The sequence below is a fragment of the Triturus cristatus genome, chromosome 12, assembly GCF_964204655.1.
Source record: "Triturus cristatus chromosome 12, aTriCri1.1, whole genome shotgun sequence".
Taxonomy (NCBI): domain Eukaryota; kingdom Metazoa; phylum Chordata; class Amphibia; order Caudata; family Salamandridae; genus Triturus; species Triturus cristatus.
The window spans coordinates 528,481,326-528,496,384 of record NC_140595.1 but is presented as its reverse complement, the minus strand read 5'-3'; the positions used below and the strand labels follow the sequence as shown (position 1 = coordinate 528,496,384).

At 46.6% G+C, this 15,059-nt stretch overlaps 1 protein-coding gene across 1 annotated transcript in view; it reads left to right on the top strand.

Moving 5' to 3' along the window:
* Window positions 1-15,059, top strand: part of NUP93 (nucleoporin 93) — a 451,198-nt gene that overhangs the window by 259,362 nt on the left and 176,777 nt on the right. The window contains exon 12 of the mRNA XM_085639933.1: window positions 12,312-12,405. Coding sequence (XP_085496059.1) covers window positions 12,312-12,405 — 94 coding nt within the window. The remainder of the gene's footprint in view (window positions 1-12,311; window positions 12,406-15,059) is intronic.

Sequence of the window (15,059 nt, the reverse complement as noted above, 5' to 3'; positions counted from 1 at the left end):
TCTCACCTTCTGAATCCTCTTCAGGGCCATAGCCGCCCAAACACACCGGCCGCAGCGGCTCTCTAAGGTTCCGCGGGGAGCGATGTAAGGAGGTGCGAGGAATGATACTCTGGAAGAGGCTGAACAGAACACGGGACGGCGGGCGAGATCTACTTCCGGCGAAACAGCAAGACCGGAGACACCATGCAGGAGCCAGCGTGGGAGTACGAAGGAGATCAGGTGAGGGAGCAATGCCGGGACACCACCGCCTTTCTCCGAGGCACAGCAGAAAATGCCTCGGAGAAACGCCACGTCCTTTTCGGATTTGGGGGCGTGTTTTGCTGTTGTCTCCTCCCTGAGACTTCTCGCAAAAAACACGCCCCCGATCCGAAAAGGACGGGGCTTCAACGGAGTGACTGGACCTCTTCTCCAGTGGCTGGCCAGCATTTAAGAGGCCAGCCAATGGAGAACAGGAGAGAAGAGGGGCGGGTGCAAGCCCCTCTTCTCAAAGTCACTCAAACTCATTAAATCTCGGAGCGAGACTGCGCAAGCGCAGCCTTTCGCAGCCGAGACCTAAAAACCTGCCTCTATACTCTGTAGGTCACCCCATTTGGCTGGTTCTCCTTCGCCTTCTGTATGTTTCTCATTTGCGTTCAGGCAGCAGATGGCTATTAGCCCCAGCACACCTTTTGGTAACAGTAGCGCACTACAAATGTAAATAATAACAGTAATATGCAGAAGCATGGGAGCCACTAGACCCAACCTTCGCGGGGGCCTACACTCCCAGGCAGGGCTGGCCATAGCACTGGTCACACGGCGCAACATTCTTTTTTGGTGCCCCATCCCCCGTTTCCTCCTTCTCCATAAATTCCCTCACTACCACTCGCCAACAAAACGCCTCATCTCTCTGTAGCACCTTTCTGACAAACATTTTTTTTATAGTGCTACTCATAGTTTACTCACACTAAGTTCTGTGATCTGCATAGTACATGTTCTTTGTAGCAGGCACATTAACCCTCTGCACTCTGTGGATGAGAAGAGTGCCCATGTAAGTGCACGGTGAGCGATGCAACAGTGTGAGAGTAGGGAAAGAGGAGTGACTGCAGGATGAGTGAGGTACCATATGAATTTGGGTGCAGATGTAAGTGCAGAGTGGGACGAATTAATGCATGTGAGGGGGCAGGTGAATGAGGTGTCACATAAGTGCAGATGAGTAGTGTGACTGCAGGCTGAGGTACAGGGTGAACAACGCAAGTGCATTGTGATTGCAGAGTGATCACTGTGAGTGCAGGGTGAGAGGATGAATGATGTGAGTGCATGGTGATCAGAATGAGTGCATTGTGATCGCTGTGAGTGCAGGGTGAGCGTGAAAGTGAAGTGTGAGAATGAGAAGTGAGTTCTCTGAATGCAGGGTGCATTCCCAGACACTTGAAGTAACTCAGCATATAATTGACGGCAGCGTAGGGTTTAAAGATGTAAGTTAAACTGTTGCTATTATGACATTAATCAGGGATCGAGGGTGGAGGAAATAAATAATATGCTGATCCTACTTCACACTTCCAGTCCTATGGTAGCCTGCTCATTATTTTGATGTCCCAGACGGTACAAAAATAAGAAGTCACCTAAAGCTGTATATTTCAGCACTCATCTGTGCGTACTTGGAACAGCAAATATAAATAGTGATAATTAAAGGGAACAAAGACAGAAGAAAAGTCACATTACGAATGAATGCATACGATCTTATTTACAATCCCATTTAGTGTCAAGAGGAGGCCTTTGCAGGCTCTTTAAACATCAAATGGCTGTTATTTTCCTTCTTGCAACCGTACTTTATATTTTTTTTCATGAAATGCATTCTAACACACTTCTGCACTAAATGTAAAATAAAAATGTAAGGAAAAGGCAGAGTTGGGGCCCAGGGGCTACTGGAACTAGAAAAAAAAACGAAGCCTCAGTAACTAGTTTACAAAAGGTATGTAAACATGCAAATGGTCTTTAACGACCTGTGAAAAACTCAGGCCTTCCGGGCTGTGCTGGAGATAAGACTGCAGACACAGCCCAGCGGAGCCCACAGCAGCTCGAGCTGAGACACACTACGGGGGAGGAGGGGGGCTGAATCCCTTGTTGTCCGATGGGCCTGGGCAGAAGTGTGACCGGGAATGCGCGACCCCCTTTCCATCACTCTACGGCCCCCCTGGGGGTCGCGCCCAACACTTTGAAGACCCCTGCTCTAAAGACACATAAGAGAGTGGGTAGATCATCGGCCCCCTGGTTCAATGATAAACTAAAAAATCTTAAATTAGAGTGTAAACAGGCAGAGAGGAAATGGAGAAGGGCCTAAGAAGAAAATGATAAATCTGCCTGGAAAACTACAATTACCAGATATAAGAAAGAAATAACGACTGCAAAATCTGAGTATTTTTCTAACACTATCCTGAAAGCTCCGAATGGTACCAAATGCATTTTTAAAATTTTGAATAACCTGACTTACCCGGAATGTGTTAAGAATCAGACACCCCCACAGGGTCTCTGCGACAGTCTGGCAAGGTTTACAAGGAAAAAATTAAAACGATCATCGAGGGCCTTGGAGGGGAGAGGTTACAGGAGGAGGCTTATGGCATAGAGTGCAAGGGTCATGCTGACGGGAATCTAAATGATGACACAAAGGCAGGAAATGACGAGATAGAGATCGGGCGTACCTTGACTGACTTTGAATTACCAACGGAGGATGAATTTGTGAAGGTGGCTTTGAATTACCAACGGAGGATGAATTTGTGTAGGTGGCTTCGAGTATCTCCTCGGGATCTCCTTTAGACCCCCTGCCACATAAAGTGTGGAAGGAGCTGAAAGTAGAACTGTTCCCTTCTCTTTGTCTTATCTGTAATAATCTCTTTCCAGTGGAATGGTTCCGCCAGGGTGGAAACAGGCGGTGGTGACCCCCCTGTTAAAAAAGGCAACATTGGATCCAGAGTGCCCCAAAGACTATAGGCCGATCTCCATGTTGCCTTATCCGGCAAAAATTGTAGAGCGCCTGGTTAGTAGAGATCTATCGAAACATCTGGAAACCAATGGAATCCTAGAGGACGTGCAGGTTGGGTTTCGTCCAGCTCACGGTACAGAGACTGCACTAGAAATGGTGATGGATGAGCTTCGTATGCGTGCAGACAGAGGTCAAGCGGTGATATTAATCTTGCTTGACCTGTCTGCCGCATTCGATACAGTCAACCACGCCATTCTGCTGGAGATACTTAAAGAGGTGGGGATTGCAGGTACAACCTTGTGCTGGTTTTATTAGTTTCTCGCTAATAGGAGACCAGCAGTGGGTCTTCACCCCTTTTGGTTGGATTTTACTGATATCGTGCATGGCGTCCCTCAGGGCTCAGCGCTTAGCCCAATTTTATTTAATATTTATATGAAAGCGTTAATGGATGTTATAAGATCATATAATATTAATGTAATTAATTAAGCAGATGACACCTAACTGATTCTCTCCTTAGAAGGAGAACAGTCTACTCCTCTTGCTGTGTTTCATAACTGCCTTCGAGACACTGCTCAATGGCTGAGGAAGAACTCATTACAATTTAATTCCGAAAAAAACGAGATTCTCTACTGCCCAGTGGGGAAGGCTCCAGTGGTGCTCCACCCTAACTTCTAGCGACAGCCAGTCCACTGGTACCAGTTGAGAAGGTCCGAAATTTGGGTGTGATGTTTAATAATAAATTGACGCTCGAAGCACAGGTTAATAAAACCGTGTGGAGTTGTTTTGCGATTATTAGAGCCCTTCGCAAAATCCTTCCGCTTTTACCTGCACATGCTAGAGTGTTGATTGTACTATGTACAATTGGAAGCAGAATTGACTACTGTAATGCTCTACTGCTGGAATCCCCTAGATATTTAATGGAAAGGCTCCAAAGGATCCAAGCACTAGCAGCAAAAGTAGCCTTGGGGAAAGCAAGATGTTCCTCTACTTCCTCTGCACTGCGAGAGCTGCACTGGCTTCCGATACATCATTGGGCCGAAGCTGATGGGAAAGAAATTTGCTTGGTATGTTCCGGGGAGGATCCTTCGCTCTTCCTCTGCGAGAGACTGGTGAAGGTGCCAAGAGTTAAAGAATTAAAATTTGGAGGTAGGGCGTTCAGCACCTCGGCTGCGAGATTGTGGAATAAGCTTCCATGGGAGCTGAGACAAATGGAGGATCCTCTCCCTTTCAGGAAGAGACTAAAACCAAGACTCTTCCTGAGTGATTAACTGCAGTTACCTGTGCATCTCTGACAATACACTGATAGGTCCAGCGCCAGGATGCCTGTTAGGTGATAGAGCGCTTTATAAATGGTATAAATAAATGTCAATGGAGGAGGGTGGCGTACAAGCGATCGTGTCCTCATGGGGTGGGAGGGGAAACGCGAGGCCTATGACGGCAATGCTCCATTTGTGACCGCTATTTCATGGGGCTTCTCCAGCCAGGGTGCAAACGGAATTGTCCGTGTGTGATGCTCCCGGTCAACAGGCCCTTGGATCGCACATGCTGGTAGGTACTATGCAGAATTGGTGGGCCTCATAGGGCTGATGATATCTTATGTGGGGAGATGGCCACACGATGGTTGTAGTGAGGGATTGGGCCGTTTATTATTCAATGGCACCCCACCTCGGCCGTGACTCGCGGGGCCCACAGGCCTGAAGGCGGATCAGATCGGCTGCGGCTGGGTTCTTAGCTGCCGGGCCGCTCCTATGCCTGCACGGCGTGGCCGTTCATCAGGTCCGTAGGTAGAGGCCCCGCATAGAGGGGCGGCCCCGCCGCTGGCAGGCCCTGCCTGAAGTTGGGGATTGAAAATGGACCTACACTGGCCGAGGCGCCCCCGCGGCCCGTTCACCTCTGGGGCCACGTCCAAGCCCCCAGCCTCTGGTGTTCTTCAGAGCGCCAGTCCCGCCTCCTGGTTGAAGGCGCGCGCTAGGCCCCGGTCTGCAGCTCCCCTCAGTGCTCGATCAGTAGAGAGCGCGGGTCAGGACTCTGCAGCCGCCGAGATCCGGATATGTTATACCCGGCATGGTCAGGAGCAGGAACTGCACATCAGCAAGTCCTCCGGACAGGATAAATGTTGGATGTTCGTCGGATTACGGCGTGGACATTCGGAGCCTGATCAGGCTGTGTCTGCCATGTTGGCTTCCCAAGCCACGCCCCTAAAATAAATCTTTTACCGTAGAAATAACCCATGGGTCGTCTGTTAACTTTCCCCACTCTTTGCTTAATAATCTGAATCTTCTTCCAACCTCTCCTTGGGTAGAGCCAATACTTGGCGGAACATACACACCTTGATGTGATGTTAAGCCTTGACCTCTGGCTCGAGAAGATCTATTTCTTGGTGCTCTATCTTTCTGGGAATAGAATCCGGACGGCTGTCTGTAATAACTGCCTCCTTGATAGGTAGCACCCTGTGCCCCAGAATAATGGGACTTGAAAAATCCTCGGCTGGGCAGTTGCCCTCTCCTCCCAGCACTCCCATAAAAACTGTTCACAGAGAACACTCTTCTCATCGATGACTGGGCTTTGTCCAGACTTGTGAAGGTCTGGACGTATTTCCCGATATTCTATACCATCTCTTCTCTGAAAAGAAGACCTTTTGCCTCATCCAATGACTCTTTGACACTGAGATCCGCCAATTTGGGGTTTACTACATCCGGATGGTCTTTCGCCTTTTGCCCAAAAGTTCAGCATTGGCATTGCCAATTAAGCAAATTGCCCTTTGGCTTAGAAAATGCATATTAACATATGTCCCCTTTCAGTCAGCTTATTCAACCTGATCAAATATTCTCACCACTGGACCAAGGATATCCAGAACTTTATCTTGGCAAGATTTCAAAGATTTTTCCAAACCTTTCCCTGGGTCTTTGCCTAACTTAAATAAAAATATTATAATTTTAGAATAAGTGCTAGGGGTCATAGTAACTCTATCAACAATATGAGGGTGTGAACACTCTGCCCTTAACACACTTCTCTCCTCCTTTCCTAGAGGTTTACGCAGCCACATTTTAATGTATTCCGCTACATGGTCCAAAGGCCACCACTCCTTGCTTCTGGGATGCTTGACTTCCTTTGGGTCAAATAATTTCACCCCCAGAGGATCTAAAACCATAGTTGGTCTCCTTTTCTTTTTTTCTTAAACCATCATCCCAGTCATCGTCTAGCTCATTCTTATAATCTAAATCTAGCACATATTCGTCATAATTGATGTCCATCCTCTTTTTCAAGCTCATCCAGCTTGTCTCTTTCCCTTGCAGTGTCAAACTGCCCATCATATTTATCACTTTGGACAAATTATTTATTTGAGCCGCTTGAGACGCCTCTCTAAACTGTAGCATGCTTTCTCTTGCACAACACTTACCTCCTGGACCCCTAATATTCTCTTCTGCGCCATCATAAATGGAGAAATACTCTTCCCCCATCTTGATTCCTTTTCCTGCTCTGCAGAGCCTCCTTAATGGAATCTCTCACTACCTTCTGCCTTTCCTGTGCAACTAATATATCCTCCTCCGAACATTCAATCTCAACCTTAACTCTGAAAATATATATTACAAATCCATCTGAAGTGCAAGCTTGGTTGGATGAGACACGGCCCCAGAAAGACAATCTGGTCGTGGCCAGGAACTGGAGAGACACTTGTGAGCACTCCCCGGGCTCTCTTGCCGAAGAGAAGGAATGGATCTGCGCGACCGACGCCCTTGACGATCCAAATCATTGAGCCCAGTGAACTCTGAGTCACACCGAAAATGATCTCAGCGCTGCAATTATCTGATTTTGGGACTAATTGCTGTACCGCAAAATGTATATCACGGGGGGTGGTAAGGTGATAAATGCATCCCTCACGACTTACATTTATGTAGACCTGCTGTTGAGCTGCAACAGGTTTTCCTCTGGGGTGTGGGCTGGAAGGTGGCCACGCGGAGCTATAAGGAGGTGGTGCTCGGCAACCCCTATCTTAGTTAACTGGTTTCTGGGCGACAGGAGCTCTGCTAGTTGGGGATGTGGGTACTTTCAAGCCCACGCCGCAGGGTAGCAGGGAGGGGGGTTGGGGGTTGTGGGGAATTTATTCTTTCTTTTTTGATGGTGTTGTATTTGCTTCAGCTCATTGCCGATATTCACAGTGACGAGGGTAGTGGGACACATGACACTGCACAGATGCTGGGGGTTGGGGGACAATCATTAGTTCGGAGGGCATGGAGGGGAGGAGATTCGACAGTTGTTTTATTTAAATGGCATCAAGACATAACAAACACCTGAAGGTACTATCCTGGTATGTGGATGGCTTAAGCGATCTAATCAAACGGACCATGGTGTTGCAGTATCTACGAAGATATTCCCCAGACCTGGTGCTCCTACAGGAGACACACCTGAAGGGTAACAATTATCTTGCTCTTAATAGATTATGGTACACATTGGTGTTACATGCAGGATTCATGACTGGCTCCAGGGGCACGGAGAGTCTACTCCAGAACCCGCTACCTTTGGTGATTACTCGCTCGTGGGCTAATCCACTGGGACGGTATGCTGCACTATCTGGGACGTGGGAGGGTCTCACCCTTAACATTTGCTCAGTATATGCCTCCCCCCCCAGATTGCATGGGATAACCTTTCCAGACCTGTGCTCCCTTCTTCTAGAAATGCCAATTGGTCCTCTTCTCCTGGATGGGGATATGAACAAGACTATGGAGACTGCCCTCAACTGTGACACTGGCTCCCACAGGATAGGGGGACCGCAACCATTAAAGGGCTTTGTAAAAGCGATGGGATTGGTGGATCTATGGCGCCTACATAACTCTAGATCTAGGCAATACACTCGTATCTCCGCGGCGCATGGCAGTGGGTCACAACTCGACTACATTTTTACGCAGGCTGTACCGACTGCCTTTTTCAGGCGTGTTGTCATAGGGCCCGTGGAATCTCTGACCACCCCCCGATGGAGGTGCTTGTGCATGGCTCGGAGAAAAACTGGTCTCTACCCCCACACTTAGATCCCTATTTATTCTGAGATCAGGAGTTTAAGGAACACTTTGAGGACCGCACAGAGCTTTACTTCTCTGAAAATAAGGGGTCAGTGAGCTCTCATTGTATATTATGGGAGGCATACAAGACTGTGGCCAAGGATTATGTACACGCGACTGCTGGGGCTAAGCGAAAGGAAAAGCGGATAGCCTGCGACAGATTGGAACAAGAGATAGCACTACTTGACTCGACACTCGGACTGACGTCAATGGGGCAGGGCTGAACGCTTGCATACACTCTGACTTAAATAGACTGGATTTAGAGGCCCGTGCCCACGCAATAGCCACACAACGCTGTGTCTATGACCTTGGGGATAAGCAAATAAGCTAATAGCGTGGTTAGAAAAGAGATAGAAGCCGTAATTGGGTCTCTGAGATTCGGACTTTGGAGGGCATGGTACGGGGAACGGGTACGGATATAGCTGAGACACTTGCTGTATAATACGAAGGGGTCTACCGGTCCCACTCACATAGGGATGAAGAGGAATGCGTGGAATTCCTGATGGACATCACATTACCGAGCTTGACGGACGAAGACCCTGAAATGACGGACTCAGACTTTACAGTGGAAGAAATTGAGGCAGCCATTAAGGATCTCCAGTCAGGGAAAGCAGCGGGGCCTAATGGGTTTCCTGCGGAATTGTACAAATGTGTGGCGGGCCAATTGGCACCGCATATGCTTAACATGTTTTGCGAAGCAAAGACCGATGGACAGTTGCCCCCAGTCTTGAGAACGGCAACTATTGTTGTCATCCCAAAGAAGGATAAACCACGGGATCTATGTAACTCGTATTGCCCGATCTCGCTCCTCAACTTGGAGGCCAAGGTACTCGCCAAAGCGATTGCCAATAGATTGACTCCGCTATTACAATCATTGATTCATCCGGATCAGTCTGGGTTCATGCCCCACAGGAGCACTAGATTGAATCTCCGGCGACTATATGGGGTTATGCACGCAGTACGGCACAGACCGGACGTCCCGGCGGCACTCCTATCCATCGATGCCCATATGGCATTCGACAGTATCGAATGGCCCTACTTGTTTACAGTCCTTACAATATTCGGATTCGGACCAGTATTCCAAAGATGGATCATGCTTCTTTACGCTGCACCGCTGGCTCGTGTTCAAGTCAATGGGTCGATGTCCTGACTCTTCCAGCTGCATAGGGGCACGTGACAGGGCTCCCCGCTCTCGCCCGTGCTCTTTGCGCTGGCTCTTGAACCATAGGCCTCATGGGTGTGGGCAGATCCAGTAGTGCGGGGGATCGATATGGGGGGAGTGGGAGGAACGTATCTCTTTTTACGCAGACAATATTCTTTTATATGCCCACAGACCCCGCCAGACCTTTCACAGATTAATCCACGTCATACGGTCATTTGGGCAATATTCTGGTTATCGCATCAACTGGGACAAGTCTTTGGTGTTCACTCTTGCCGGGGACTCACCAGTTTTAACATCTGCTTGTATGGAGTTGGTTCACAGGGATCTCTTCAAGTACTTAGGTATTTGGATCACTAAAACGAAAGAGGAGTTTATCCGGCTGAATGTACTCTCCCAGCTAGAGAGGTTGAGAAGGGATGTCGCTCATTGGCAGCACCTGCCAGTTTCCCTTCTGGGGAGAGCGGTGATGTTTAAGATGATGGCCCTGCCGCGACTCTTGTATGCCATTCAAAACACACCGTTTCCAATCTCCGAGGCTTTCTTCCGGGCGGTTGAATCTGAACAACGGACGTTAATATGGGGGGGTCGCAGCCCCATGATCGCCATGAAGAAATTACAGAGGGGGGTTTATGATGGAGGGCTGGCGGTTCAGGATATAAGGAAGTACTATTGGGCGTCCCAATTGGTAAACATCAATGGATGGGTCTTTTCACTACTCGACGAACCGGCCTACTGGACCGATCGACATGCTGTGGGCAAGGGCAGTTTCCTCTCTGTTTTATATGGGGGTAGACAGAAGTTTTTGTCCCTCCCACCCCACAAGCAGACCGCGGTTATGGCCTGGCAGAAGGCTACAAAAATGACTGGATGGGAGAATCTGCTGACTGAGCAGACTGCCCTATGGGAGGGTAATTTGTTGAGCGAGGTTAGCAGCCTAAGGGGTTTCAGTGTTTGGAGTAACATTGGTAATGATCTTCTGGGAGATATCTGGAAAAAGGGGGAAATTATAACATTTGATAGTTTGCGGGAGGAATTTCCAGATGCAATCAACTGAGCTCTTCCGATACTTGCAGTTACGACACGCACTACATTGTCATTTAAAAGAGGGAACTCCGCTGCTGGAGTACACACCACTTGAAGACAGACTCCTCCTTGACCCATGCTTGACAAGGCAATATCCCTTGCATATAAAAAACTCATAAATAATACCCCTGACTGCCTGGGACCCCTGCGGGCAGCGTGGGAATCAGACGTGTGCCTCCTGGAAGATGATGATTGGAGGGAGTCCATGCAATGCCCCAGAGAGATCGCTATAAAGGGCCAGATTTAGGCTGATTCAGCTCCGCATTTTACATAGATCATATGCCTCACGGGCTGCACAATACCATATGGACCATTGCACATCAGAACAGTGTGTGAGAGGCTGTGGGGAAATAGGAAAGTTTTTTCATATATTGTGGGATTGCCCCAAGATTCAAACATTCTGGAGACAAGTGGCCCAGGTGATGGCAGCTGTGGTGGTTGAGCAGGTCCCGGTGGACGCGAGGTGGCATATCCTGGTGGTGTCGGGTGAGGTAGTCTGGCCTACATGGGCCATTTCCTGAGCGTGGGGCGCCAAGACACCCACGACAGTGCACGCCTGGGAGAATGATTTGGACTGGTGCCAGCAAGCTGAACAAACAGTATATCAGAGTAGGGGATGCCCGCGCAAATGGGAGAAGATTTGGAGGGCATGGATGACCTACAGAATTGATCCACCCACACCATAATGTAAACATTGTTGGTGCCTTACGCTAGGCGATTTCTGGTCGTAGCCCCGTTCACCTTGTGGGAGGGAGGGAGGGACAATAGGGGTGATTTAACTTGCTATGCTTTCTAAGCGTCTATGTATGTTGATCGAAATACGATGTATGCTGTAATGATTTTTGAATCAAATGTTATGTTTTCTTGTTACGGTTAATAAAAAGAATATTTAAAAAAAAAAAAACTCTGAAAATGTATAAATATATATAATTCTTTTTCAAACCAAACTTCTCTTTTAGTATCAATTGTAACTGAAATGCGATTATCTCCCAGCAAGTTTATCGGCACACGATGGAAAAGCGAGGTTATTCGCTCGCAAACTGCTCGGTCAAAGAAACTAGCCCTATCTCATCAAGATGCAGAACACACTCTGATTTGTTAGATGCAATGAACAGGCCTCATCCAATATGGCCGCACATCGTGTAGACTAGAGTGGGCGCAACAAAACAAGGCAGACGCCTTTGCCGCACTCGACCAACAATTGAAGACACGCTTTGTTTGAATCTAAACAAATGCTGTGCGCTTAGTGTTCTATCGTAATTTTTTTATACTTTAACAGAGTGACACTCGATTACTACATCAATAAATTATCCTTTCCCAACCTAAACCTGATGATTTAAAAAGCTGAAAGGAAACTTAAAGTAAAGGTTAAACCATGTTAACAACTTTCAAACCCATAAATTAGGTTTTACACAAACAAGATACCTGTAAAAAAAAGACAAATACTGCTTCTCTATAAACATGACAAACCTAAATAATCTCTAAACACAAATTATTAATAGTTTATAAGAGATTCCTATGTAATGCGCATCTTCTCAGAAGCAGAAAACAAATGAGGAAGAGCTTGAGGGACATTTATGGACTTGAGCGTTCTGTCTATTTGTAATGTAGTTTTGTATTTTACTGTTAAAACTTTTAAGTTTGCTGCTCTGAGGTGGTAAATAAAATGTTAATGCATAATGCTAGCCTCCTCTCTTGCCATAACATTTTCAAACTAAAAGGGAATCATTCAGGCTTGTGACTATGAAAAATACTAATGCTGGAAAAAATGTATTGCACAAAGCATTGTTGGCCAGTACAGGTGGTCTGTCATTGTATTTCAAGTCTCTAATCTGAAAGAACCAAGGACAGGTGCTTCGTAGTGAACAAGAGTTTTTAATTTATATATTATAACACCAATATTGTGTTTAATAGCTCTTACTCTGAGGATTCCTACTTGGTATTTGTGTGGAAGGAAATTACTGAGTCATTCCTTCATCTGAGGACTTTATTTCTGATCTCATTTTGGTGAAATCTGTGTGATTACAATGGTCTTGTTTTTTGCTTTTAGTTGAACCAGGTGTGTTTTGATGATGATGGTACCAGTTCTCCGCAGGACAAACTTACATTGCCACAGTTCCAGAAACAACTCCTGGAGGACTATGGTAAAATTATAACCAAAAACTGTCTCAGACTGCTTTCAAAGTTTGTTTTTATCTGTTTGATGTGTAGCTGTTGTGAAATCGGTTTTGTTACCTCCTGCAGAGTATCTCTTTGGCTCTAGAAAGTTGTTTTCTGTTCCTGCTTCATAATGTGAATTCAGTAGAATAATGCACCAGGATGGCAAGAAGGTGTGCTTAATAAAAGTGTGAATGTGTTTGTGCGATGTTGCTGTCATTCTATTTTTTACATCAGAAGTTAGCAAACCTCTGCCTTGTTACGAATAGAACATTGCACTTTCTTTCACATAAGGTGGCAATTGAAAAGAATGGATGGCATTTAACAAGGACGAAATTGTTTAGAAGACAATTAAAAAAAAATCAAACTTTAGGACATGCCAACACACAAATATATATGTTCAATTAGTCCCTAATATTGTAAATATGTAGAAATATGAAACCTTCTGTTATTTATTAAAACAGAATCAATGTGAATTTCATTATGTTGTCAGCATTCTCATAAAGCCATTACTGCGTTTACATTTTAAGAGTGCTAATTGTGCATACAAGAACACCCTCTTGTAGGTGTGTGGCGAAGGACCCCCCCCAATGTGACAGAGATTCTTACTTGTATATTTGCAATTGCTCTTCACCTTCTTTGCCAAGCCCTAACCATAAAAACATCATCCGCACAGGGGAATTAAGTCAGATCCATATTTCAAAGTCATGAGGTAACTGTGCAGTATATCTTGCTCTTTGGGCCATTCTAATGGTCAGAGTGCTGTCATGGAGGAGAAGGGTAGCTTTCCATGCCGCTGATATTCTGCGTTAATCCGTTATAAGGCCATGAGCTTGAGCTATGGGTTAGCTTATTTCCTAATGGCTAAGATCACCAGACCCCCTTCCAGACCATCAACCCGACTAGATATGGTACAATGATCCCCCAGCGGCAAGAAATCTCATTGCAATTACATCACATAATCTAGAATGCAACACTGTCTGCAGTGCATCTGTGGCAACCAAATTAAAGTCCTCTGAACTGCATTGGGTGGGGGGGGCAATGTGTGCTCTAATCAGGGGGTAGCATGGTGACGCAAGGTGGACTACTGATGGTTCTGTGGGACAGGAAAAGTGCTGGAGGAGCTGGCGATCTGCAGCATAGCCTTCTTGAAGGCAACTGGAGTAAAAATCCTTCCAACTACTTTGGAGGGCAACATATGCCCTCATTAGATACTGATAACGAATTAGTTTTAAATCTGTTTTTTCTATATACTGATTTGGTATGCTCACTCTCTTATCCATTCACTGCCAGGGATCTTTGCTCCCAGGTTCACCACACACATTGCCTTTACTTTAGCTGTTGATAAGTCAATCTTTAGTTTGTTCTCTCAGTGTAGGATAGTATATGATAGTCTCCTGATCCCTGTGCCTGTATAGCCTAGTTTACCCCAAGTGTTTCTGCTATATTGACTAACAACTTCTACGATCTGCCCAGTTTCATCTACTGTATTCACTGAATGCCATCATCAATGTACTACTGGAAATGTGTCCAGCCTATGTTTGTTCCAGAAAACTTAATAGCGTGCAACTCTCAGTGAGTTGTGGTGGGTCTTAGACAACCTTAGAAAGCTCTCAAAATGGTAGCTGTAGAGAGCCGCCTTCAGGCTTAGTCCAGCAGGAGTGTAGAGCAGCTTGTTTTACCAGCATTTAATCTTATGGTAGGAGTTAAGTGAAAAAGAACCACAAATTGTAGTTATAAAAAATATGTATTTATTATCAACAGTGACTAACACAATGTAGTTTCTCCTACCCAGAGTTATAAACACAATACACACAATACTTTGTTAATTGAATACGTAAATAGCACATAATACACAGTAGTCTCCAGGGAGAGACCAAACCATATACTAAAATAGTGGAATGTGAACCATGACTTAAGTCCAGAAGGGATCCAGAAGCCGCAGAAAAGTCAGCACCCAAGGTGAGTATCTAGGAACCCCATGGAGGCTGTATGCAGAAGGAAACCCGACCGCATACTCATTGGAAGTCTATGGGTAAGTCGCGGTTGCAATTTTAAAGAAGGACCCTTCCCAGTGGAAGACGAAAGGTTGGAGAACCCCCCAGCCGTGAATACCCCAGGAACCAGGATACCTACACCAGGGATGCTGGGTGCATAGGTGTGAAGTAATGTTGGAAACCCCCGGAGACCAAAATGGAGGACTTCAGAAAAGATGCCGCTGGGGAAGGTGAAAGTGTCCGGTGGAACCAAAAGATGGATTCAAGATTAGAGCTACCTGCAAGCAGAGGGGACATAGTCTATGCCACACAGGACTGACCAGGAGGCACAGAAGACAAATCCCCATCGATGTCGGGGATGCAGGAGAGTTGACAGTGGCTTTGAAACTGCAGCTGCCCAGACCAGGATGCAGGAGAGTTGACAGTGGCTTTGAAATTGCATCTGCCCAGACCAGGCGACGCAGACGAAGACCAGGAGCCATTCACCAGCTGTTCCACGTCTGATGTCGAGAGCCAAGGGGTCAGTGTCTGGCAGGGGCACCGACAAGCCGTGGCAGCGGCAAACAATGTAGTCGTCGAAAAAGGTGCAGTGTCAGGACCAGCACCGTCCAAGTGACTCACCACGAGCAGGTGAGTCAGGGCAG